General features: G+C 35.3%; 1 protein-coding gene across 1 annotated transcript; it reads right to left on the reverse strand.

The window, feature by feature from the left end:
- LOC111514555 (uncharacterized) lies at positions 1 to 27993 on the reverse strand. Its single transcript, XM_074170462.1, is given in 9 exon segments — positions 1 to 238; positions 291 to 430; positions 21839 to 21965; positions 22778 to 23454; positions 23457 to 24272; positions 24330 to 24563; positions 25595 to 25655; positions 25709 to 26256; positions 27446 to 27993. Coding segments are annotated over 9 exon segments (3210 nt in total). The 5' UTR covers positions 27885 to 27993; the 3' UTR covers positions 1 to 70.
- Positions 27994 to 27995: the final 2 nt, after the last annotated feature.

A 27995-nucleotide genomic window follows, 5' to 3' on the forward strand; every position in this document is an offset into this window, starting at 1 on the left:
TACAAATTACAGCTATGGGATCTGCTTTAATCAAATTCTAAAAAAGTGAAAAACAGAATATAGATCAAAATCATCCAACAAACAAATCGTCTTCTTTCCCAGGTAGATATGCAAAATAACAATCTCTGAACGTGGGAGTAGGGAATTCGTAAGAGAAAGTCAATGGAAAAAACTCTCTTGCAGAATTTATCATTTGCTGTTTGAGTTGCCTATGGAATGAATAACACTTTTCTTTCACCTGGAAAAAAAGTATGAAGTTGAGTATTACTATCGTAATTCAGTATACTCACAAGTTTTCTGCAAAATTTGGCGTCATTCCATGTCAAACCTTCAGCACGACTCCTACTAAAATTTAATTTTGGAGTTGGTATATCGTGGTAGCATACCAAGGTATGTTTAGAAAGGAACTTGGACAAATTCTCATAGTCTTCTAAACAAATAAACATTTATTAGTCAATGAAAGCAAAACATTTGAATATCTCAATAAACAACATTCTCAAAAACACCTCATCTCATTTTTTTTATCTAGATGAAACTGAAGTGTTTTTGTTCAACATAATAATAACGAAAAAGTAATAATATCACATATGTCGATATCTTCAAAGAAATGTTTTTAAAAATGCAAAATGCAGAGTTTCCAGAAGTTCAGAGAAGAAAAATTATTTGGTCTTGTTGTGAAAGTAATTTCACAAAGACGTAGCCACTACAGTAGGTATGAGACCAATTACCAATAGGTATAACCTTATTGGCACTTGAGCAAGACGGCGACATGTTTTGAACAAAAATAACCTCGATTCATTCGTGCTATGAACACTGCTGACAGCGGCAATGCCGCAGACAACGATTCAAATTATCATCAAGAGCATGGAAGAGAAGACAAACTTATTTGGACACCGTTCATGAAATGGAAACTGAACTCTCGTCTGACCATAACGAAAGACAAAATGAGTACGACTGTAGAAAAAAAGTGCTCCGTTATTGGTTTCATGCGGAAAAAAAGACGTAAATATTCATATTGGTCGAACGAGCGCATGCATCTTGATTCTAAACGAAATCATTACATGGAGGTGCACGGAATTTTTGAGAAACTATTCCAATAATTCAGTGAATCTATTCTTTTTGATTACAAATTGTTCAAGGAGTATATTCTTTTCGTCATCGACTATTCAGAACGAGAAGTGATGAAGACGTCGATTGTTGCCCGGTATTCATTATTTCATTTTTGACCCGTTAATATTTCCACATGTTTTTTAGCTTTTCGTGTGGGAAAAAAATGTGTGTTTATTGTAGATATACTCTATTTTTGACCCATCGCATAAAATCCTCTCAAATTTATTTACGGATCAATCAATATTCGTTTGCCACACCATTCAAACAATATGAATAATAAGTTAGCTTCTGTAACCTGTTTTGAATAATTTCTTCTGAAATTGTTGAACTTGGACAAATGGAAGGATAAAAAGCATGGAAAGTGTGATTGGCCTGATTTTTCTTATTTCCTATGGTATTCTAAAAATTAGAAGGATTGTATAAGTTTACAATCAGTGCCTATTGAAGTCTCGGTCGTTTACTGATGATTTACTGTTTATTACAATATTGTAATTTTGAAGAGTTCAAACCCTGACTGCTAAATATTATTAGCAACATCCATTCATTATTCGTTGTTAAACAAGCCAAAGACAAATATGATTTGCCCGTTATGTGCATAAATACTTTCAATCAATTTTCTGCAAAGTTCTTGTGAAGGATTGTTTTCCCGTTACTGAATAATCATTTCAGATATAATGAACCAATCTTCTGTTGAATGAAACGATCATAATTATTACACAATTATTTAATTATTCTTTTTGGAGTCGTTATACATTGTTTGTATTAGATCACTTTTGCATTCCTCGATCTAACAAGCTGAATAAATATTTCATAGTTGTGGAGTATATTTTATAAAAGTTTGAAGTATCTTTATTATATTCAAAAATATATAATAAACTTTTCCAAAAGACACTTTCATTGTTAATGGTAAGTATTGATTTTATAGTGCCACAAGGGTTCAAAGTAGTTGATACACATATTGCTTAGATACAAAAGAATATGTCCGATATCACATCCACCTGATGACCTGGTAACTCCTACTCAAATATAATATCGTCAAGTATTTTTATTTTAGTTGAAAGTGAAAATTTTCACTGCATAAATCACAAAAACAAAAAATTTGGAGAATACATAAAATCCATTGATCACTCTTGCTGACACCGAATTATGAGAATATATTTTCCGTAAGATAAAGACTAATTATTCAGTTAAATGTCTGGAAAAGTAATTATCTTGTACTGGCAATCAGTGTTTGTGCAGAATTTGACTTCAACTTCTACATTTGCTAATTCGTAGAATAATCACAAATTAAAAAATATCTGATCAATTTTCAATTTACAATTCATGAGTATGATAAAAATACATTCAAAACCACGTACAAATGAATAAGCGTAAAATAAATATCAAACTTTATGGCAACAATAATACAAAAATCCTAACGTTTTTATATGCAACTGAGATGGTCTGTATACATGGTATATTGTATTGGAGCGATCAAAAATAATAGCGACACGTTTTCAATAATATTCGCACACGATTTCTGATATTCCCGGGTCAAAAATAGGTCCCAAAGTCTATTGAATACATGATTGTTTGATGAAATACTTTCTTTCGAAGGGAGACGGAAGACAGTAGTAACTGCGTCTCCACTGAACACCTCCACTCCATAGCTGATTTTTTATCTGATAACACATGCTTACGATACCTTATGTTGAAATTTTTGCCTGTCTGGCCCGTTTAAGCTGCTGAACAGTCACCACATTCTTGTCTGTTGTATATCTAGTATATTTTTCACTTCAGTAGTAACTGCGCCTCTACAGAGCATCCCCACTCCTCCACTTTTCGTCATTACCCAGTTGAGCAATCAGAAGCTACTGTGTGCACAGCGGGAAATTAAAATTGTTCTCACTTCAACGAGACAGACCACCTATTCACTCACCTATTCAAACCAAGCGCACCAGTTACGTGGTCCCAGTGACCATCGGTGACTGCAAATTTCATGGAAATTGAAATGAAAAATTTTCGGTCAGTCTCGTTAGCCTCGACATCAACGTGGGATAGGAAGTAATTGCCAACTGTTGATAGAAATAGAATCGGCCTCGATTTGGTCATTGAATCGCTCTTCGAATTGGTTCTCGTCCCGAGTCGAAAGTACATAGTACGTTTGAAAGAACTGCAATTATGATTAAACAAAAAAAAGGAATCGTAATAAACGGTGTTCAAATATGTATATGAATAATAAAACATATTTCCTGTAGTTATATGTATTAGAAATAAGTATTTCAGAGAGATGTTAGTGAGTGGGAAACAGACATGTGTGACGTAATCGATGCATAACAGGATAGAATAAGTATCGGAGAGATTCAGTTGAAAGGTAACAGCGTGGTTGAATTATAAAAATAAGGATATACTAATAATGATGAAGTAGTAGAAATTGAGTAGAATATACAGGTTGTGTGCAGCGTTAAAGAAAAAAACATGGCTGCCAACGTAAAAGAAAAAACATAGATGCCATCGAGGTATACAGGGTGTGTGCAGCGTTGAAGAAAAAACATGGCTGCTAACGTAAAAGAATAAACATAAAGTCAATATGTACATGGTGTGACAAAATACATCATTTGAGGAAAAACATAACGTCAATGTGTACAAGGTGTGGCAAAAATACATTTAACCCGACCCTAACGTTTCAACTGCGACCCCTCAATGCGTGCAGGTTGTATCAAAATACATCATTTAAGACAAAAACATAACGTCAATGTGTACGTGTGACAAAAATACATTATTTATGAAAGAACATGACAGTTTAACGCGACCCTAATGTCTTAACATGCGATCCTTCAATGTGTACAAGGTGTCTCAAAATACATCATTTAAGAAAAAACATGATCGCGCGTCTGTTATGTCGTTGTTATAAGAAAAAGTATGATTCTTTTCAGTTGTCATTTAGTGAATTACAATTATCGACGAGGGGATAAATCAGCACCATTTATCGCCGATGATTGTGACAGATATATGAATGATCAAGTTTCGGATCTTTACGATGCATCAAAAAATAAACACTTTCGGTTCATGAACATTGAGATAGAAAAAAACTAATGATGAATTCGAATTGCCCATATTGAGACTTCGGACGGTCGTCCGATTTCGATAATTTTGGCATGAATGGATTTGTTTCGATGAATATGACGAATATGAAAATCAATTTATGTCAGACCCCTTCTATCCTAATGAAAATTTATATTTCCCATCTGAGTACCAACATAATTAATATCAAAATTTCTACGATTTCAATATCGAAATACCCAAAACGTAATGAAAATATAGCACTTGATAATGACCAAGAACAAAGAGATGATCTCTTTGAAGATGATCACTTGGTGATCGAAACACGTGTCGAGATGTTGAAAATAACGATTTGGTGTTGGAAAAAAACTCCAGTAATATTGAATCTTAATATTGATCTCACAAATAACCGATTTTGATTGAGGAACATGTAGAAATTCCTTTCAAATATAGAGAAAGTAACGACAGTAGTTTCAGTTTCTCAGTAAGTCCTGAAGAAAAAATTATAAAAAATTTACTGGTTAATATTTCAAAAAGGAATATTTTGAACGAAAGAAGTTATTTGAGAAAACTTGTTATACCACGAACTTAAACTTCAGCAAAAAATGGACAAGCACCTATTGAAATTCAAACCCTTACAGATCAATTCATTACGATGACATTAAACAACAATATTAAGGCAATCCCTTTCGAATCCCAAAAATTCGAAACATATAAATTCGAAGGTTTCTCTGCCCACCACAACAGTTAGACACACACATACAAAAGGATGAAATACTGGATTTCATTCGCACTGATCACATGAACTCAGAAGAAAAATCCGCTATTATAAAGCTCTGCAGAGAATATGCTGACATATTTTTCAAACCGGGTAGCAAACTGACATTTACCTCGAAAGTCAAACACATAATTAGAACAAACGACGAAATTTTCGTACATACAAAGTTTTATAGATATCCGTATGTTAACAGAAATGCGGTACAATAACAGATAAAAGATATACTTGACAAAAACACCATAAGACCATCCTGTAGCCCGTGGTCATCACCAATTTGGATAGTATCAAAAAAGTTAGACGCATAAGGTAAACAAAAATGGCGTTTAGTTGTCGACTACCAAGAGGTTAACGAAAAAATATTGGCGACCAATATCCGATCCCGAATATCGCGGATATACTAGACAAACGTGGTAGAGCTCAATATTTTACCAAGCTAGACCTTGCTAGCGGTTTCCACCAAATTCTAATGTGTAAATACTCTATCGAAAAGACAACTTTCACCGTATATAACTGGCACTTCGAGTACTTGAGGTTGTGCTTTGGGTTAGAAAATGCCTTCTCTACCTTTCAAAGGATGAAGTCCTGAAAGACTTACAACATAAAATCTGCATGGTCTATATGGACGGTATCATAATTTTCAGTACCGGCCTTTAAGAACATATTCAAAATTCAAAATTGGTTCTCACAAAACTAAAGGAAGATAAATTAAAAATTCAACTAGATAAATGCAAATTTCTACGCAAAGAAGTAGAATTTCTGGGCCATATAGTCACAAAAGATGAGATAAAACCGAATCCTATCAAAATTGAAAAGATAAAAAAAATTCCCATACCTCGAACTCAGAAAGAATCAAATCTTTTCTTGGATACTATCGGAAATTCAAAAAAGATTTCGCTAAAATTGCCAAACCTATGACTTCTTGCCTAAAAAAGGGCAATAAAGTCTAACATACCAAGGAATTCAAAGAATGTTTTGTAACATGTAATTTCAGAACCTGTGTTAGCTTACTCAGACTTCGAAAAAGATTTCGAACTCTTTACCAATGACACTGAATATGCATTGGGTAGCATATTGTCTCAAAATCGGGGCTCAAAATCGTCACAGATCAAATCTCACAGATCGAAAAATTTTGTTGATGTCGAATGTCAATTCCATTTTGAGCCCCGTAATTGGCTGATACAGCGCATGCTGGATTGGATTACATGTCATATGTCTTTTTGAATCATGCACGTGGTTTCCTCTTCAAGGAACAGGTGGTTTTTAACTTGATAATACAATGATATATCATTAAATCTAATATATTGCTCCTCTGTAGCGTCCTGAGTTTCACCATAGTAATTTTTCATATATGTTACGTCCATATTTCATTCTACCTGCCATATAACCTCACATAGACTGTAAGATGTTTTTGAATCATTATTTGATAAATATGACTGTCTTTTATCCTTATTATCCCTGATGATGATAATAAAGATTGTCGAAAGCTTGGAATCTGTGTTATAAGAGTACACTAAGTTTTAGCCTGCTGCATACCCAAATATTGTTTCACTTATATATATATATATATATATATATATATATATATATATATATATATATATATATATATATATATATATATATATATATAGAGAGAGAGAGAGAGAGAGAGAGAGAGAATTATATCAACAATTGTGAAACATGTCTGAAAAACAAATATCACAGGGATCCTCCAGCCATTAAATTCAATTTGACCCCCAATGCATCCAAACCATTCAAACATATTCACATCGACGATATCTAACCATATTCACTTGACCATTATCGATGCTTTCTTCCGATACGGTCACGCATACCCTTTAAAGTCGGCAACAGAAATATCCCGTGTTATCCCGTGTTATCCCGTTAATCCTTAGCTCGCACAAGTTGCGACTTCTGAGGGTTGTCGTTCGTAGGGGTGCGACAGCAGGTTAACGGAAAAACAGATTTTAAACATTTTTTTAAACAGTCCCTTAAGTTTTGTAACTCATCATGGGTTATCCCTAAAAATCACAAGTGACAGCTGTACGGAGTTTAAAAATCAAGATTTAGAAAATGTCTGCTCTCTTTACCGTATTCAACTTCATTTAACCACAGCGAAGAATGGCAACTCAAATTCCACAGTAGAACGTTTTTATTCTACCCTAATTGAACATTTTCGTTGTTTGAGAGAAGAAAATAAAAACTCCACCCCAGACCAATTGGTAAAATATGCTATATAACTCTATACATAGTATAACAAAATTATTATATCGAACTATGTTCAAAACCACAAAGAAGTTAAATATCCAAACAGCAAATCGAACAACTGCAAAAAAAGAACTGAAGCAAATGAAAGAAGTTCAAATGCCACACATTATATGGGTCGAAACAGTTTATATGGAAACTAAACCCCGAAATAAAAATTTAACATAATTCAAAAAGTTAACCCTCGATCAGGAAACTGATAAAAAAATTAATTACACAATTCGGAACATATAAAAGTTTACCTAGAAAACCAAGAAATATTAAAGAACTAATATTGTTACAGGACAATCAAGAAGATGAAGTTTCTTCTTTGCCTGGTTGTTCAACTGATATATTGTAAGGATGACATAGACGTTACCAACCTAGACAATATCATCCTCCCAATACAGCTAGGAAACGCTAGACTCATATACACTAACCATACCTTTTTACACTATTTGGACCTTGGAACAATTTAACGAATTTGAAGCCTGCCCTGACCGATATCTCAGCCAGCAAACACATGACTCATCGCGAACTACCGCGAAAGGTATAGATTAATGTCGAAACCCCTAGAGAAATCTGAAGCGTTTGTTGACGATATGAAAAGGCCGCTTTCCGTCCCGAGCGGCAGTCAGTTAGTGAGTCTGTATCTAGAAAGCGAATCGAGCGGTTAACAAACAGTGAAGATAAATTAAGCGTTAGTTGCTAAGTGGTGTATATAAATTAGTTGTGATGGTGAAGTATTGTTAAAAATAAATTTGTTTAAGACAGTTAATTCCTCAATTCGTCACAATAATTATCGACCAGATACAAAATTTGAATAAAAATTTTGAATCAATCGAAAAAAGTATTTTCAAAGTTGATGTAACTAATATGTGATAATATGTTACCCTCATTCAATACTCGCATTAAAAGACGGCTAATGAATATAGTTGGTAAAGTAAACAAATGGCTATTTGGCAACCTTGACTCTGATGACGACGAACGTTATAATGACGCTATTAAAGTCTTGGAAAAAATTATTCATGAAACCAATCTTCAAATTTCCTTGCCTAAAACATTAATAAACCATTATAACAAAACCATTAGAATCTTCAGTGCGAACCAAGAGAAGTTGGAAAGATTTCGGGTAACAATTACTGATACAATAAGAAATGTCGATAACTACCTTAGTTTTTAAGGAAAACTATTACGATTGACCTTAGACTGTCAGAATTTACTAAACTTCATAATATTGAAAATGGCATTATGTTTTCTAAATTGAACGCTACGTATCTACTACTGATCTACAGAAGATGGCGACATATTCAATGAAAATATCAAAATCTAGTTCCAAATTTTAAGAATAGACCCACAAATTACCAATTTTTAGGAACGCAAGTCACTTTAGTCATTACCAAATGAATCAATACACGTACCTATTGTAAGGCCTAAATTCTTTGAATTCCATCATCTATCTATACCCTATTATCCAAAATAACACGATATTTTTCCGCACATACTCATAGGTATTTGGCACGAAACCAGGAAGTTCGGAAAAGAAGACTGCCCGTTCCCAGAAAACACATATTACTTCCCGGAGAACTTCGCGCTTCCGGATAACTGCACACTCCACCCATTTGAAGAAAAAGCTTCAGAGAAATGCCGTATTTTGGAAAACAACGTGCAAGATCCCATTGTTAGAACAAGATTAAGTATTGATGATCCATTTCAAAGAAGAACGTCTATATTCCAAATGTAAAACAGATAAATACCTAAGAATCAATTGTCCAGTATTGATCAGAATCCGACAATCATGCGAAATCCAACTCCATGATACAAAATACACAAAACGATATTTACATTTTCTGAAAAAATATATGTGTCCATCAATATATCGAAAAGCAAAAATTTTAACAAAACGTTAAAAGTTTGATTTGTCGAAGCACCGACTCTTCGAAAGTTCTTTGTAACCTTGCGGCTAATTGCTCTATGATTTTTTTACATACTCACAAGGATCATATATAAGAAAATGAACAATGACTTGAGAATTCAGTATTGTTTCAAAATGTTTCATATTTTTTCCATACTTCACCACTTGCAGTATCTATATCGATATGGATAAATCGATAACAACAATTCTCTCGTAGATTTGGAATCGACTATGGGTAGTTCCCAGTGGATGGTACACTGAATTCAGATACTCTGAGTTTGATTCAAGGACCAAGATGTGTGATCGCTGGAAACGCTCTCACGATTCAGGGTAAATGGGAAAAAAACATATATTAAATGGTTTTTTCTCGAGCATCTGCGAAAATGTTGCCTAATGCTGAAAAAGCCTTCAGTTTTCGAAATAATATTTCCAGTTCCAAATGTTAGTATGTTAGTTTCACCGGTTTCTTGTCTATCGAGAAACCTGATATAACTATATTGCTGGTTCAAAGAAGACATCCATTCTGCCGAGACTACATGGATAATGGAGTGTGTCGACCTGAATTTGATGTCCCCGGGACATTGAATCGCTACTTTCGCAAGGCACCGCTGTGAGAGTGCCTTAAGGATTTTCCTGTAGTGCTTGTGTTTTGTCCTTAAAAAATAATTCTTTTGATAGCCGACGTACCACTACCACAGTAAAAACAACAGCATTAACGATGAATACCCCTCAAATAACAAAGAAAACATCAAACACCCCTCAGACTGAAATAAAAAACCTCTACGATGTGAAAATCCCAAAGTTCGTGTTTTTGGCAAAAGCCCCAGAATTTTCAAATCACAGATTATATGTAGGTTACAAAAAATATTTATGGAAGATGAATTTGAATGAGATGTTAATACCTACAAAATCTGAAAAAATTGCTGATTATATGACTGGAAACATTTCTGTTAACCAAATTTTTCAAAACTCAGCATATATTCATGAAAACATATATTTTTTTCAAGAAAATACTCCCACTATAAATACAATGAGTTCAGTCGAAGAATAGTTGAAGCAGGACAATTCAATTAGAATTTATTCGGTGTTCAATGCCTTGCACAAAAAATTTTGCACCAGATCAAAGAACTCCTGCAGAAATTACATCCGTTTATTAACAAATTATTATTCATTTCGCAATAATATTGTAACTTTTTGAATTGAAGGGGTTATTTATTTTCCCAAAAAAAAAATATTGTAACATAATGTAATCAATAAATGCTCATGTAACAACAAACAAAAAAATTAGGAAATTTTTCGACTAAACAGCAGAGGCTCGCGAAAGCGGTATTAGCTGCATTACTACAAGCACCTGGGCACCGTTAATGCCTGCACGGATTCCAGAATTGCTAATGATAGGATTGTGAAACATCAACGGTTTCACAGAAAGGAGAAACGAGCTACTGGAACTTCTGTCACGACTAGACATAAATGTCATGGCACTACAGGAGACAAGGATGAGGAGTGAAAAGATCTACCGTATCCCAGGATGAAACCTATATAGGATAGACATGCCAGGGGAGCGCTGCGCCTCCCGCGGCGCGGGAAGAAGAAGAATAGTAGAAGAAACACAGGTAGAAACGACGGTACGTAGACTCAGAAGACAAAGAAGGGACAACGCGTAACCCCTGGCACCAACATCTCCCGAGGAAGTGAAAGATATCGTAAGATGTCTAGCTACTCGGAAAGCCCCAGGCTCAGACCAAATAACAAACCGAGCTAGCATCATAAATGCTATACTTAGACTGCAGCACTTCCTGTACCCGTTCAAGGAGGCAACGGTTATCCACATCCCGAATCCAAAGAAGACCCACCTATTTCCAGATAACCACAGGCCAATCAGCTTAACTCCTTCCTTGAGCAAAGTGGCAGAACGTCTCGTCCTGAAAAGACTAGAGAACCAAACTAACGAACTAGGAATCCTACCAAATGAACAGTTCGGTTTCAGATTAGAATACTCGACAGAGTTGCAAGTCCTGAGGCTTTAACCTTGGCAAAGGATACAACACCGAAGCAATTTTCTTAGACGTCTTCCAGGCGTTCGACAGAGTTTGGCATGACGGATTTCTGGCCAAAATATGCAACTTTGGCTACATGAAACAAATGGTAAGATTAATCGAGTCTTTTCTGACAGGCGATGCCGCTGCAGAGTAGGACAAGAACTGTCAACCATGCAATTACTGGAAGCAGTGGTCCCACAAGGTGCAGTCCTTTCGCCACACTTCTCGGTATACACAGCAGACGTGCCCAAGCCGGAGAACAACTTTAACAAGTTGGCACTCTACGCGGATGACACAGCTCTGCTGGCGAGATCAACAAGCCAAGCGCACGTCACTAGATACTTGCAGCAACAGGCATATATATTAGAGAAATGGGCCAACCTGTGGAAGATCAGTATAAACCCTGACAAGAGTCAGGCAATACTGTTCACCCGGAGGATGGTACACCCCAAAACGTCACCTTCAACGAACAAGACATTCCGTGGACCAACGAAGCTAGATACCTGAGAGTCAACCTAGACAAAACATTAACGTCAGGTCTCACGTACGGCAGATAATAGGAATGGCGCGATCTGCACGATAAAACATTTTACCAATAATAGGTCGAAAAAGCAACATGGGATTGAAAGTGAAGCTACTGTTGAAAAGATCAAAATATTACCGATAATCCTGCACTGCCTGTGGCCAGTGCGCAGCGACTTACAGAAGACCCAGTCGTTTATGAACGCGTGCTGTGAACGCTTCAAGATATGTACCGAATAGGTACACATTCCGGGATCTAGATCTGAACATACACTACGTAGACGCATATACTGTGTCCGTAAAGTATGGAACAAATTCATTTTTAGCTAAACAGGTCATTTTAAGAAATAATCCTGAAACACGTCAATTTTTGATGTTAATTTACCGTATTTTAAAATAATAATCTAATATACAGGTTGAATTACGTTCGAGTAATGACGTCACCGTCATTTTTTTTAAATGGAACACCCCATTTTGTCTCAATTTTCGGATTACTCTAGCTGAGCTGATTCCAAAAATGTATCACATGTTGATTCCAATTGGTACAGGGTGGACAAAAATACAGTAGTTTTATGTGTTCTAATAAAGTAACGCGTAACATTCTTTAATAGGTAAATTAACAATATTATCAAAAATACTTATTGTCTAGCGGCAATTGGTTTAAATGTAACACCCCGTAGTTTGCTACATGTTTAGAGTAATAAAAATGAGCTGTTTTCAAACATGTTTGGTACTTGTGGTCTAGCAGACAGAATATGAAAGAAATTATTTCTTATCTACATTTATAAAAAACATAGTCGTCTAGTTTTTTGTGAAATATCATTATTTGTTTAGTAATTTATTGATGTTCAGTGACAGTTTAGTACTACAATATTTTTGGTATTCGTGAATATTCGAATGATTGCTTAGATTTAATTGGAAGTAGAAATGGAGTTAAGTGTAAAACAAAGAATTGAAATACTTATGATGATTGGTTATGGAGACAGATCGCGAACTCAGATGGAAGTGTGCAATTTGTTTAATGATAAATATCCAGAAAGACCTATAACGCGTTCAACAGTCAGTAAGCTGGAAACGAAATTTCGAGAAACTGGTACGGTTGCAAATGTACGCAAATCAGGTCGTCCCCCTGCAAATGCTGATACAGCATCAGATGTTTTACTGAGTTTTGAAGAAGATGCGCACACTTCTGTTCGTAAAGTTAGTCGCGAAATCGGTGTTGGCAAAACAACGGTACACAAACTATTGAAGCTTGAAAAATGGCATCTTTATAAAATCAAACTTGTGCAAGAATTAAACGAAGATGATCCCGATAGACGACTCCAATTTTGCGAAGAAATGATGGATAAATGTTACCGAGACCCTCTCTTGATACAAAACATTATTTTTTCTGATGAGTCCACTTTCACGTTAAATGGTGAGGTTAACCGTCAGAATTGTAGATACTGGGCAGAAGAAAACCCCCACTGGATGCGTTAGCATCATACACAATACCCTCAAATGGTAAATGTTTGGGCTGGAATTGTACGAAATCGAATCATTGGACCCTACTTTATCGAAGGTAATTTAAACGGGGCAAAGTACCTTGAGTTTTTAAGGGGGTATCTCGTACCTACTTTACGTAATTTATTTCCCAGCAGACGTAATCCTAGAGGTTTTGATGAAAGTTTATGGTTTCAACAGGATGGCACCTCCACATTGTGGTACCTCCACATTATGCTGTAGATGTTAGAAGGTATGTAGATGAAATTTTTCCGAACAGGTGGATTGGTAGACGTGCACCCACTGAATGGCCAGCGAGGTCACCAGATTTAAATCTTTTGGATTATTTTCTGTGGGGTCATCTGAAGAATGTTATTTATAAAACGAAACCAGCAAATATTGAAGATGTACAAGTAAAAATTCGAACAGAAATAAACAATATTACGCAAGAAACCATACACAAGGTTCAACAAGAATTTTTACACCGTTTGGGTTACTGTCAAATACAGCAAGGGCTGCAGTTCGAACATTTAATATAAAGTAATGTATTCCATCATATTCTACACACAACTACTGTATTGTTGTCCACCCTGTACCAATTGGAATCAACATGTGATACATTTTTGGAATCAGCTCACCTAGAGTAATCCGAAAATTGAGACAAAATGGGGGTGTTCCATTAAAAAAAAATGACAGTGACGTCATTACTCGAACGTAATTCACCCTGTATATTAGATTATTATTTTAAAATACGGTAAATTAACATCAAAAATCGACGTGTTTCAGGATTATTTCTTAAAATGACCTGTTTAGCTAAAAATGAATTTGTTCCATACTTTACGGACACAGTGTATATGAGACAACACGCAGAAGATACGTTTGACAGAAATCAAGCGCACGACAATCCAGCGCTAAGCGATCTACACAATGCACTAAACAGGGATGACCCCAGATTCCGAGAGAGGGACAAACACAAGAGGCTAACAAATCAGAAACAGAGACTACCCCCGTGAGTCGCTATCAGGCAGCTCCGGTAAGTATAAAAACTTCTTAACCAGATTCAAATTCACTTCATTTTCAGATTTACTGGGAAACAACACTTGCTCGCGACATAAAGATACTCGTCTCCGTTTAGTTTTTGGGTATACCATGCAAAAACTCAGGAAAGTCGCGTTAAAAGAAAACATACTAGAAAGTGAAAGCACCTAAAGGCTGACTTTCGACTGAAAGTGGTCAGATGTCAATCTTGCTGAAGTGCCCATCAGTAAGTTGGACGAGATGGGATGTTCTGCACACAGTAACCGTGTGGGGAAGATTTCAACTTAGGGCACTCAACCCGGGAGGAGGAATGGGGGATTTTAAAACTCTCAATGACCAACTAGAGCTATGCAGCTCTCCCCTTTTGAATTTGTGAGTTTTGACAACCAGTTTAGGATCCATTGGTATTTGGAGCAATCCACAAGTATGTCAGTAAAATCGATGATTGTTCTGGTATCTCCGATAAGGTATTGATAATTCAGATAACATTTTTGTTATTTCAGGTACCTAAAGGACGTTGACCATATCAGTGCATATTTAAGGATTTATTTGTCAATCTGCATCGGTTTACTTGAAAATGGTTTAATAAACCGAAACCGGTCGTAAGAAATAAAAAGTCTAGGTAGAAATTAAACAAAAAATATTTTCTCGTATACTTTATTCAATTTGATCGAAGTATTACCTAGTCCTTTTTTAGAATAACAAAAACGAATAACTATCTAGATAACCTATATGTAGCTATAGAGATAAATGGTAATGAAGAAATAGTAATATAGCTGATACTAATTATTATCGTTGTTTTGAATTTCAGGAATTGATAGCTTTAAGATTTTATGCAATTGGATTAATTGGAATAATCCCGAAATTTTTAATATCATTCAGTTTGTGCAACTTTGCACAAACTGAATGATATTAGAAGAAAGTTTTATAAAGAGTATAACTTCCCAGGGATTATTAGGATCATTAATAGTACCCAGGTGAAATATACATTCTATTTTATTGATGATTTTTTTTTGAATGGCGAATAACGTCCCGAACATTTACAGGCCAATAGAAAAGGTTATCATTTTCTTAATGTGCAATTGGTGAGTCAATTCCTTGCAGTTCTATATATTCTTTCGATACACTAGCATTTATTTACAATAAAATATTTAGATCACAACTGGTGAAATTTATGACCAAGTGAAAAAGTCTTCAGAAGAATGATGTATTGAATAGTTTATTTTCATATCGGTGTCATAGAAAAATGAACTCCGAGCGAAAACTGTTATCAGAGTAAATATATACTGAACAATGAATTTTCAGTCCTTCAAAACGGTGGGGTCATAAAAAACACCCTTCCACATTAGATTCACAATTTTTTCCTTCTTGAACTGGCTCGCGTCCAAAATATAACCTAGTGGAGAATGTTATTGAAGAGATGATATAGGTACTGAACTCTGAAATTTTAGTCTTTCAAAATACTGGGATTATATTAAAAGAAACACCCCTTCCACATTAGATGTAAAATTTATTCCTGCTCCAAGTGACTCGTGACCCCGAATACGACTCAGTGGAAAATGTTAATGAAGAGATGATATACTGAACTCTGAATTTTCAGTCTTTCAAAATACTGGGATTATACAAAAAATGAAAACCCCTTCCACATTATGAATTTCACTAGTTCGGACTTCCATTGTCTACTATATAAAATTATTTGAAATCCCTGAAACAACTAAAAAAGAAGAATTGAAAATGAATAGCTGAAAATAACAATTATATTGAATTTCACTAGTTCGGACTTCCATTGTCTACTATATAAAATGATTTGAAATCCCTGAAACAAGTAAAAAAGAATAATTAAAAAAGAATAGTTGAAAATAACAATTATATTGTTTACGCCAACATCTGTGCCCACTTTGGAGATAATTACTGCAGTGGAATCCACCAGTTCCCTCATTGACCAGACCGAGGCAGAAGAGTTCAGATGGAAAATTAGAGAACAGTTGGATCGAGAACCAGTTCCAACATCTAACATCAGCAAGGAAGAACGTAGAGCTCTGAACGGCCTACGTAGAGACAACACCATTAAGATCCTACCTGCAGATAAAGGAAACGCTACTGTGGTAATGGATACCGTTCTCTACGAACAGAAGATCGAAGAGGTTCTGCAGAAGGGACGATACACAAATATCGTACGGGACCCTACGGCATCAATCGAAAGGAAGTTGTACCAGATTTTGAAAAAACACCAAGTCTATTTTTCGGACAAGGAAAGATCATGGCTAACACCGCACCACAGTAAGCCCCCTCACTTGTATGGTCTACCCAAAATCCACAAGAAGGACGTTCCGCTTAGACCGATCATCAGCTCCAGAGATTCGGCTACTCAAAACTTGTCTAGATTTTTACTTCCCTTAATACAACCATTACAAGGAAAAACATCGTCTTTGGTGAAGAATTCAAGGCATTTTGTCGAACTACTTGGGTCAATTGAGGTGACACAGGAAGATCTACTAATTAGTTTCGACGTGGAAAGCCTTTACACCAACGTTCCGGTCGAAGAAGCACTCCAAATCATACAGAGAAAGCTATCCGAAGACGGGAACCTGAAAGAGAGAACGAATCTACCTATAGAAGTAATTATGGAATTACTAGGATGCTGTGTACGAAACTGTTATTTCCAACTGAAGGACGAATTCTTTACACAAGATGAGGGACTGCCAATGGGATCGCCACTTTCACCAGTCATAGCCAACATATATATGGAGTGGTTTGAAACTCTGGCCATCGAAGAAGCCCACAAGAAACCTCGAGTCTGGTTGAGATATGTTGACGACACCTTCATAATATGGAACCATGGGAATACTGAACTAGACGCCTTTCTGAAACACATCAACAGCGTGAGACCTTCCATCACTTTCACAATGGAGAAGGAAATCCACAATGAATTGCCATTCTTAGACGTTTTGGTGGGAAACATCTGTATACCGAAAACCCACTCATACGGGACAGTATCTGAACCACGAATCCAACCACCATCAATCGACAAAAAGAGGAATCATCAAGACTCTATTAGACCGTGCTTTTGGGCTCTGTAATACAAAGGAAGGTCTCGAGAAGGAACTAGACATCATCAAAAATGATCTTCAGCGGAATGGATACTCCAAAGCGATGGTAGAAAAGACTTTGGCTAAAAGACAGCAGGAGCCTCGCAAGGAAGAGAAGCCGTCACAACCAGTGCTTGCACTTCCCTAAATCAGAGGATTATCGGAGAGGATAAGAAGAATTGGTTCCAAGTACAACATTAGAACCTGTTTCAGATCCAGTAACACTATCCGTAGCAGCCTCACGAAAACCAGGCCCCCAAACGCGGACTGCGATTCCAAGAATTGCATTTACCGGATACCCTGTGAGTGCGGAAAATCCTATATTGGTGAAACTAAGAGGCCATTGAATGTTCGCATTGCCGAGCACAAGAAGCACACACAGCGAGGAGAAACCAGCAAATCAGGAATAGCAGACCATGTTTGGACCCATCAACACAACATCGAGTGGTCCCAAGCTGAGATCTTGCACAAAGAGGAACATTGGTTCAGGAGAAAATTTAAGGAAGCCGCATACATGTTGTCCAACAACGTATTCAGCCAGGCCAGCGTAGATATACGAAACATATGGAAACCCATCATCAAACGAAGAATGACCAACTCCCGCCAAAACGGTCATCCCTCACGGAATCAGTGAAGCGGAAAATGGAAAGTAGAGAAAGTGAAAGTATTTCAACGACCTATAAAATAGTCATCTCTCGGAGGAATCAGTCCAGTCATCACCCGAAGACGATTGTAGATACCAACAATCGAAACGTCGTGAACTAACGTGACTTGGAATCTCGACACTTTATTTTTATTATTTTCTTTTTTGCATTCCTTTAATTTTTATTTATTCAATTATTATATTTTTACTAGTAGGTTGTTTCACTATCATTTCATTTCAGGTTTATTGTTGCTTAATATAATTGTTATTTTCAACTATTCTTTTTTAATTATTCTTTTTTACTTGTTTCAGGGATTTCAAATCATTTTATATAGTAGACAATGGAAGTCCGAACTAGTGAAATTCATCACGAAACATTGTCGATCACCTTCAAACAAACAATTATATTAACCAAAATAAACCTGAAATGAAATAATAGTGAAATAAAATACAAGTAAAAATAGAACAATTGAATAAATAAAAATAAAGAAATGAAAAAAGAAAATAAAAATAAAAAGTGGGGAGATTCCAAGTCACGTTAGATGTATAATATAAATATAATAAGATGTATAATATAAATATATATATATATATATATATATATATATATATATATATATATATATATATATATATATATATATATACACACATCTGAAAAGTCTAGAGATATTTTTAAAAATGGCAATAATTTTTTTTAGATCGCTTTAGGGAAAAAAAAGTCGACGGGTGATTATTAAACGAATGTAACTTACCAAAAACTCACAACAAAATTTATTAAATGGTCAGAAATACTGAGTGCGCATACAAGCAAAACTAAAAAAAAATATGGCTCTTCTTTGGCACCCCGATAAAAAATCGTAATACAAAAAAAATTGGAATCAGTACAAAGTATGGCCTCCACGCTAGTTTATTACGGCCCTACATCTATCGTGCATCGACAAAATGAGATTGTCAATGTCTTGTTGAGGTACATTTGCCCATTCAGCGATTAAAAGCTCTCTCAATTGAAACGTTGTGTGAATGTTTCCCATATGCGGAGTAATTCTTCGTTGAAGCATGACACATGCTCGATGGAATTCAGGTCCGGTGATTGTGCTGGCCATTGCAATACATCAACTCCTTCGTTGGTGAGCCAGTCAGTCACTAGACGCGCGACATGTGGACGAGCATTATCGTGCATTAGGTGGAATTTTCACCAACAGCACCAGCAAACGGACGGACGATAGGTTGAAGAATGGTGTCGAGGTACTGTCGAGTTGTGAGGGAGCGATTTGGAAAAACAAGATCGGTTCTGCCGCCGATCATGATTCCGCCCCATAGCATTACTGTACCACCTCTGTATGTGTGGACTTCCTGGACGTGTCTCAAACGTTCATTATTTCCAGGTCGTCTCCACAGTCTTACTCGACGAGAATCTGGATGAAATCCAAATCTGGATTCGTCTGTAAACAAAACTGTGGCCCAATCATTTGCATCCCAATTTTGATGTTCTTGGCACCACTCTAATCTTCTACCGCGATTGCCTCTCGACAAAGGTGGACATCTAAGTGGCCTTCTGTTGTGGAGATCTGCTTCATGCAGTCGATTTCTGACAGAATCACGACCAATGGTTACCTGGTGCGTCTGCTGCAACACGTTAACCAACTCAGGTGCTGTGATTGTCGGTTGTCTTCTTGCGGTTAAGACCAAAAATCTGTCTTGAACTGCAGTTGTAGCGCGTCCTCGTCCTGGATGTTGTTCGGCTGGACTGCCAGTTTCACGGAAACGCCGCCACAATCGACTGATAACACTTTGGGAGACCCCCAAACGAAGAGCTACATCATTTTGTCGCATGCCACCTTGAAGAAGCCCTACAGCTCTATTCATCTCAGCCAATGGTAAGTGATGGCGTTCCATGTTAAAGCACAATATTTCCAGTTTAATTGCTGAGCAAGAACTGCATAGAATGTACAAACTCGGCACTTTCAGATTATTCATTTTAGCCGAAAACCTACAGTTTGCGAAAAACTTGATAAAAGATTAGTTACCGTTTTTGCAGGCTTTGTTCAACCCATAGAAATCTACAGGGTGGTCGAGTGTACCAATTTAATCGAAATAAATGGATGTTCGTTGGTTGGTTGGTAAGTGATAAACTTCTACATCGCTCAACCGATCGTGTTGAAACTTGACATGTATAAGTAATTTTCCATAGAGAAGGTTTCTAGGCTATCAATTTTTCTATAACTCGCCACTAGATGGCGCTGTAGAGAATTTTTTAGAAAGCACTGTTCTTTAACGCTACGCACGCCTAAGTTCTTTGATTCTGATTCTGTCAAAACATTGGAACAGCAGCGATACAGCAACATAGTACTAGTATGTTATAATTGTTTCTTTCTTAAACTGACTTGTGTCACCGAATACGACTCGGTGGAAAATGTTAATGAAGAGATGATATACTGAACTCTGCATTTTCAGTACCTACTTCAAAATAACGGAAACATACTCAAAACACCCCTTCCACATCAGATGTATAATTTTTTTCCTCTTAAACTGACCTTGTGGAAAATGTTATTGAAAAGACAATATACTGAAAAAATTACACAACTAATGTGTAAGGACTATTTTTTTTAGGATCTCGCAATTTTAAAGGACTGAAAATTCGATATTCAGTATATCATCTTTTCATCAACATTCCTCGCTTGGTCACATTTGGGGACACGAGCCATATTTGGAAGGCAATACTAAAGATAAAGTACCAATCTCCCATAAATCAGGCGTTTACAGAATTTCCAAATTGTTCTGCTCAGTATGTCGGACAAAGTGGTACGAAAATTAAAACAAGAGTTCTTCAACATGTTGAACTAACTGACAATTTCAGAAATCTACAATTAGATGATAATTACACTAAAAGTTCGTTCTCTAGTCACATTCTCAATTACAACCACAGTTTTGATATTGATTCTGATTTGGATATTTTACACGTTTGCCAAAAAGGCACTTCACTTAATTTACTTGAAATTTTTGAAATCAACCCTGCTATTAATAACCCCAATGTTATTTATATCTCTTAATGAACAAGTACAGTGTTATTGCCAACAGTTTTTCAATTCTCTTAATTTTAACTAAATTTCCCGTGCCTTGATCTTCCATAAACCCTCATTTTTGTAAAAAAGATGGCATATCTAAGTATAAGTTTTAAAATGTCCGTATAGGACGGAACTGCAGTAACGTTAGTTACAAATAAAAGTGGTAAAAACATAGAAAGTTTAATTTCTCTTTTCTTCAAAACTTAGAATAGGTACGTTTTTTTTAATGTTTTAATGTTCAATCAAATGTTGACATGAATCAAATTTTCATAAATAATATAGTGGTCTTCCCCTCCGTACCTCATAAAGTTTTCAAATATGTAAACTTGTAAATAATTAAATTAATAATCACATCTCACTCATCCAATAAGATTTATTTATGGGCAATAATGGCGGCAGCAAACCAATGATGTTTAACTTTCAAGCTCCCCCAAAAATGTTCGTCCACACATCATACAACAATCCAATCCACCCCACACATCACGGTAACACCCCTTCTGGTATATACCACATAGTCCGCTATCTGCCAAAAACCTAACAAATAGCATCAACTTGTCATGCATTAACTTCTTATCGATATATCACGAATATCGTGATTGCACCTCTTATCATGATGACTACGGATCGATTCCGATTTCGAAATCAGCGGACCGTGAAATCGTATGAGGCTTCTAGGACAGTTTGGAGTTTCTAGGCCAGCCGGAAACCTACGGAGGCTTCTGACCCACACTCCCCAGATGCTTGAGAGCCACATCTGGTGGCCTGAAAGCCCTAGAGACATACAACTATTGTTATTTGTTATTGACATTCATCATGATAATTCAATGTCAATTGAAGAGCTGAATAGAAAAAATACAAATAAATTTACCTCTATCTCTCTGGGACCATCTTCTTCCACATCTTAATTCCATCCACAATTTAAAATGTGGTAATTTATAACATTCTGGAAGTCTAGCTAAAGGAAATCCATCCTCTGCCATGCTCGCTAACATCTTCTGTAGAATAAGATATTTTTTGTGAAATCCAAATTTAAAAACGTTTATTCAAATTGAATGATAATGAAATCATTGAACTGAACGCCATTTAGTAATTTTTGAAGTTAGAAAATTAAAATTCGGAACTAAGGTATTGTTCATGGGAGCCCATATTTATAATGAACAAACAATCATATTTCGGTTTAACCAGAAATTAGTTAATGAATATTACTGGAGTTCTTTCCCAACACCAAATCGTTATTTTTAACACCTCGACACGTGTTTCGATCACCAAGTGATCATCTTCAAGAGGAAGATTAAACTGTAATATTCATTACTACACTAAAGGTTCCAAACAGGGCATCATAAGGAATTAGTTGAGAATTTTAAATAGAACCCTGTATATTTTTTAGGCAATTTGATAGACTATACTTACTTTTCACCCACATATTACAAGTAAAAATTTTCTTTCAAAATGTTTTTAATTAAAAATTGAAAAATTTAAATTTTTCAACAGCACCAGTCATATATACCCACACAATCGATACATCGATTGTATATCAAAAATATTCAGACACATTCAACAGAGTCGAATGAAAGAGAGGACTGAAATGAATTATTTGTTTTTTTTTTACACATTATTTCGAAGGTCTTTCAATTCTATTTCTAATGGTATCCTGATTCATTATTTTTGATCGGTATTTTGTGTCATTCAACCCTCCTTTCCATTGACGATTCTGAGAGAAACCTGATCCGAGCGTTTCAACTCTTTCCACTTATAGTGAGATAAATTCCAATGAGAAATATTCAGTAAATAAAATAGATTTGCTTACTTTCAAAATCGCTGTTTGGCTTCGTTGATCACAAGGGATTTCATCTAATATTACAAAACGTTTTATTACTTTATTTTCCTTTTCAAGGTCTAATTCCGGTTCAGAAACCCAAGTATTATTCAATAGTGTAGTGACATCCCGTTTTTCTGGATATTCCAAACCTATGTCATATTTTCCATCCACTTTTTGTCTAAGCATATTGAGTACCGGATCGAAAGTTATTGGAAATTGTTCTGTTAGATTAGTCAAAAATGATTCAAAAATTACAGTAATTGCTGTAACGTATGTTATCGTCGTTGTAATCGTGTGTATCGTTATAACCTGCGTCTCAACCGGAATTTCCTCTTCTTTCAAATCAGTCTTATCAGTGCTTTCAACAGCTGCTTCTTCAGATTTATCAGAAGATGTTTCCATTTCCTCTTTTATTTTCTTCAGATATTCCTCGAAGGCGTTCAAACAACTTTCATGTGCTTTTTGATAGGATTTATACAGTGATTCACATGAACAATCCCTCACAGGCAAAGCTCTCGAAATTACAAAGGTATTTTCTTGTGATCCATGCTTGACTCCGGATATTTCATATTTCACTCTACCAGTCGGAGGCAATTTTGCCATACGCTTTGCTGCTTCGGCGGCTTCCTCAACTTCTCTCATTACTTTAGCACAAACACATTCAGGGGCACTCGAACACCTCCAATACAGTAGACGGGACCCAATGGAGTAATAAAAACATCTGTTATCACATACTTATTAGGTTGTGACTTGATCTTATAACGTGCTTTCACCCTAGACTTGTAATCTTCACATTTTTGCATTCTGTGTAGGTATGCATTTAGACAATCGCATTTTTGATCGTATACACTATCGATTATATTGACAGTTGCTCCATCATAATTTCGTTTAATGCCTTGATTAATGAATATTGTTTTTGTGTTTGGCATAGCGGCCTGGCATTGTTCACAATTACATTTATGTTTTAAAAATAACTCTAATTGCTGTTTGCACTCGCAAACTCCAACACTCTCTTCTCCAACAGAAGACTTTTTCGAAATTACTTCCGTACTATCACTCTTTTTCGTCCTATTGTCATTACTTCTACAGATACATGATGAAGAATTATCTGATTCACTGATCACTTCTGATTCAGCCTCAACAAAAATACTCGATATTAGGTAAACCGGACCTAGTCGAGTCATAATGACTCCACCTAGGATGTATTTCACCTTTTGACACTTGAATCTGTTACTCGCGTCAATAGCCATTAATTTTTCTTTATACATCAATAAACAGTTACACTCTTTTCCTACAAACGTTCCTCCTATTATGGGCACAACAGTATCGCTCATAGTCCTATGAGAACCAATAATTATATTTTTACTATTTTTATGTTGTCTCTGGGCATTACATCTCTTACATAATGATCGAACGAATAGTTTGGATTTTCCTTTACAGACACATTTTCCTTCACATTCACAGTTTTCGAAGAAGTCGCAACCTGTAACAAAATTTCATGTTCATATTATCAACTATATTAATAGTCGTTATAAATTACAATCATATTCTTGATCTTCCACACATGTACATATCTCTGAAGTATCTTTCAATTCAGCAAGATGTGGCAAGATGGATTCCTCGCTAACTGTACTGTGTTTATTAGAGTAAATTTGAAAGTCAATACAAACTTGTTTGATAGTAGGTCTCATAAGATAGACATTCCCTGTACTATATGGTAATTTATTGTATAATTTTTGAGCATTCTTCATGTCTTCTATTAACTCGTCGCCATCTGTAAAGGTATAAAAAAAGAATTACCTACGTACGATTTTAATATATATATATATATATATATATATATATATATATATATATATATTCATGAATAGTTCATATATTTTTGAGAAAACGAATGAACACCCAAAACCGATGCAGCGATAATCTTTTGGCTTGCCATAATTATTTTTTAAATACTGTTCAATCTCTCTTTTGAAAAGCTCCCAAAGCACTTCATTTGAAAACACTGAAGGATTCAATTTTCTCTGCGAAAGAAATAATAAAAAGTGACTAAGTTTTTATATTAGATTTTTCTGCAGATACATCAGACCCATATCTGGAATGAGATATTCGAGCTGAAGATATGGCTCAAGTTTCGAGAATTAAGAATTATTCTATCTAGACGCTTTCAGTTACTGGGTCTTTAATATCAACCAGAACAAAGTTATAGCTAAAACCATGCTCATAATTTTCCTTGCCTGCTTATATTAGTAATAGTATCTCAATAATTCCTCCGAAAACATCATAACAAAAGTAGCACTTTTCCATGACCCTTTTATATTCTTATGATTTTTTTATGAGGATGGTATTCTGCTGATTATCAACCAAACACTTCGAGTTGTAATCACTGTGTACATCACATAATAGCAACTAATATCAACTTCGAGTACTCCCTACAGAAGCATATCATAAACTAACTTCATAAAACCCCTTCAATTGGGAGAACGTGTCCTGCTAGAAGCATTACTTCAACTCATATTTTCTTAGTCCAATATTGCATTCGTGGTTCAGGCTAGCACCACTGATGATACCTATGGTGGGTCGAAACAATACTGTATGGTATTACATCAGTAATGCTTCATTTGTGAATATGAAAACACGAAAACATCATTTTTTTAAATTTCACAGCTTAGAAACCCACTAAAATCAAACACATTGTACAGGTTATAATGAAACATTTGAATCACCCAACTTGAACATATTCTGTGTCTCTGTCTCAAAATAGATTTATGAATAGTCCAACAATCAACAAAAAACATGGAATACCTGAATCTTTCTCTGCAACATTGACAGAAAGAATATTCTCAGTAAACTGCTTCTCTTGATACTGAAAATATTGTTAAATGGTGACAAAAATCGTTTCAATAATAATATACTCACCAATTCATCGATATATGAAAAGTAGGGGTTTTGGGGATACTGAAAATGTTTATTTTCATAAACTCCTGAATATTTTGGAGGTTCTGGTTTGAATGTGAAAGGTACCAAATAAGGAGACTTATACCTTTTCTTCTCAGGCTTTTCAAAACCTTTAGAACTACCTATTTTTTTTCTAGGTGGTGATGGTATTCTAATGTGTAGCTCTCTCAATGTTTCCGTCATTGTCAAATGAACAACAGCTGAAAGTAGCAATCTATCATTTATAGAATACTCGCTTCTATTAGGATCTATCAATTGATATAAACTCAGTAAAAATTCTACATCAATTCCACAACATAAATTTAAAGCTAACAGAATATGTTTTGACTTGGGTCTGGGAACCAGTCCCAGGCTTCCGATGTTTTCTTTTGTTTGAATTATGGTATTATCCTTATAATCCTGTGCCATGCAGTACTTTAATTGATCTGCAGTTTTAAGTTGTTTAGGTGACAGTTCTTGAAACCACTCTGGTCCCACCATTCCTAGTATCCAATTGTGTATCGATGAAGCTGAAACAACATGAAAGTTAAAATGGTTAAACCAATTCAAAAAAATAAATATTTTCATACAAATGTTATCTCTGATCCAACTTAAAGTGAGTAATTTCGTTCGTGTAATTATTTGCATACCTAATCAAGAGGAGGTATGTATTATGAAAATTGTTCATTTTGGAGATTTTCAGAAACCGTTCATTTTGATTGATAGCATAGATGGATTGGATTTATTTCGGCATCTACCGAAGTCAACATATTTCATATGAATATCATTGTTGTTTTGGAATGACTATTCAGGCATCTCCAGGATGTTTTAAATAAATTTTGGCAGTATTTTAGAGAATAATCATTTTGATTTCTAGCGAAATCTTCGACTTTTCGCCTGAAAACAGGCCTTAACAGCTCCATACATACAACTTGAAGAAATAACCAAATAGCTATAAATATAACCCTTAACATTTCAAAATGTAACAACTCAAGTTTTACAGACTGGACAGTCTAGTTGAAAAACTCCAGACATCACCAGAAGATGGCAAATGATACTTTGCCGAAACGTTGTAAAAATAATCCTTATGAGGATAAAATCGACAGAACACGGAACAAAACCCGAAAAAAAATACAGTGTACCCATTTTTAATGGAAACACCCCCCTAAAATTTGAACTTGTAAACTGATTAAAATTTTTTTTTGAAATATCAAGTATTGAAAGGTTTATTAATGTTTCAGGGCATACTACGATATTTTTTCTTAGTCGAAAATCGGGATTTTTTATTATCGATTTTTTTATTAGAAAAATCTTTACGCCACTGGATTTAGAGTGCCTCTAAACAGGTGTGACCAAAATTTCATGAAAAAATATTCATTATTAACAAAGTTATGACAACTCAAAAATTCGAAATCTCACACAGCTAACAGTCACAAAAAACACCCTATATCAACAGATATAGCCATGAGAATATTTTTTTATGATTTCAAAATGGGTCACACTGTATATATATATATATATATATATATATATATATATATATATATATATATATATATATATACAACAGAAATTACATGTATATAAGTTGAGTAATCAGTGGTGTAATTTTGGTTTCAGGATTTTTTTTGAATGAGTTATTTCAACTTTTATACTAATGTAGTGTGCGCATTATACAGAGTTTGAGTTGGAAACGTTTTTTATTTGCCGTATACTCACCTTGATTTTTATGTGTACACTTCCTCCGATTTGAAAACTGCTTGAATTCACGTTTCGATTGGATTTGTAACTGGTCCTGCTTTTCCCTCCAAATCTCATCTATGAATTTCCACTGTGGTGGGCCGCTATGAGATCTAACTACTTTTTTAGTTTTTTGTGGTTTTATAGCTTCTGGTGGAGCTGGTACATAGGAAGCCTTTGTTTGTTTCACATTGATTTTTGTATCTCCAACATTCCATTTAACGAAAGTTTCGGAAATATTATAATCCAAACATTCTCCAAGCTTAGGTCGAAACGTATTGAAGATATTTGATTTTTTCTCGGTTTTAGTAGGAATAATTTTTCCGATTTTGAGAGGACTGTACTGTTCCAACAGGTCATATTCACATACATTTTGTTGCTTCTGGACCTTAGGCTTGTTATTTTTTCTTATTGTCATGATTGTGGATATAACTGAGACGAAGAATTTCTTCAAATCAAAAAGATAATCGGATTCAATAACACCAAATTTCGACAACTTTCAATATATGACAGATAGTGATAATACAGA

The sequence above is a fragment of the Leptinotarsa decemlineata genome, unplaced genomic scaffold (assembly GCF_025532065.1).
Source record: "Leptinotarsa decemlineata unplaced genomic scaffold, Ldec_3_MD MMD2_P_RNA_scaffold_9, whole genome shotgun sequence".
NCBI lineage: Eukaryota > Metazoa > Arthropoda > Insecta > Coleoptera > Chrysomelidae > Leptinotarsa > Leptinotarsa decemlineata.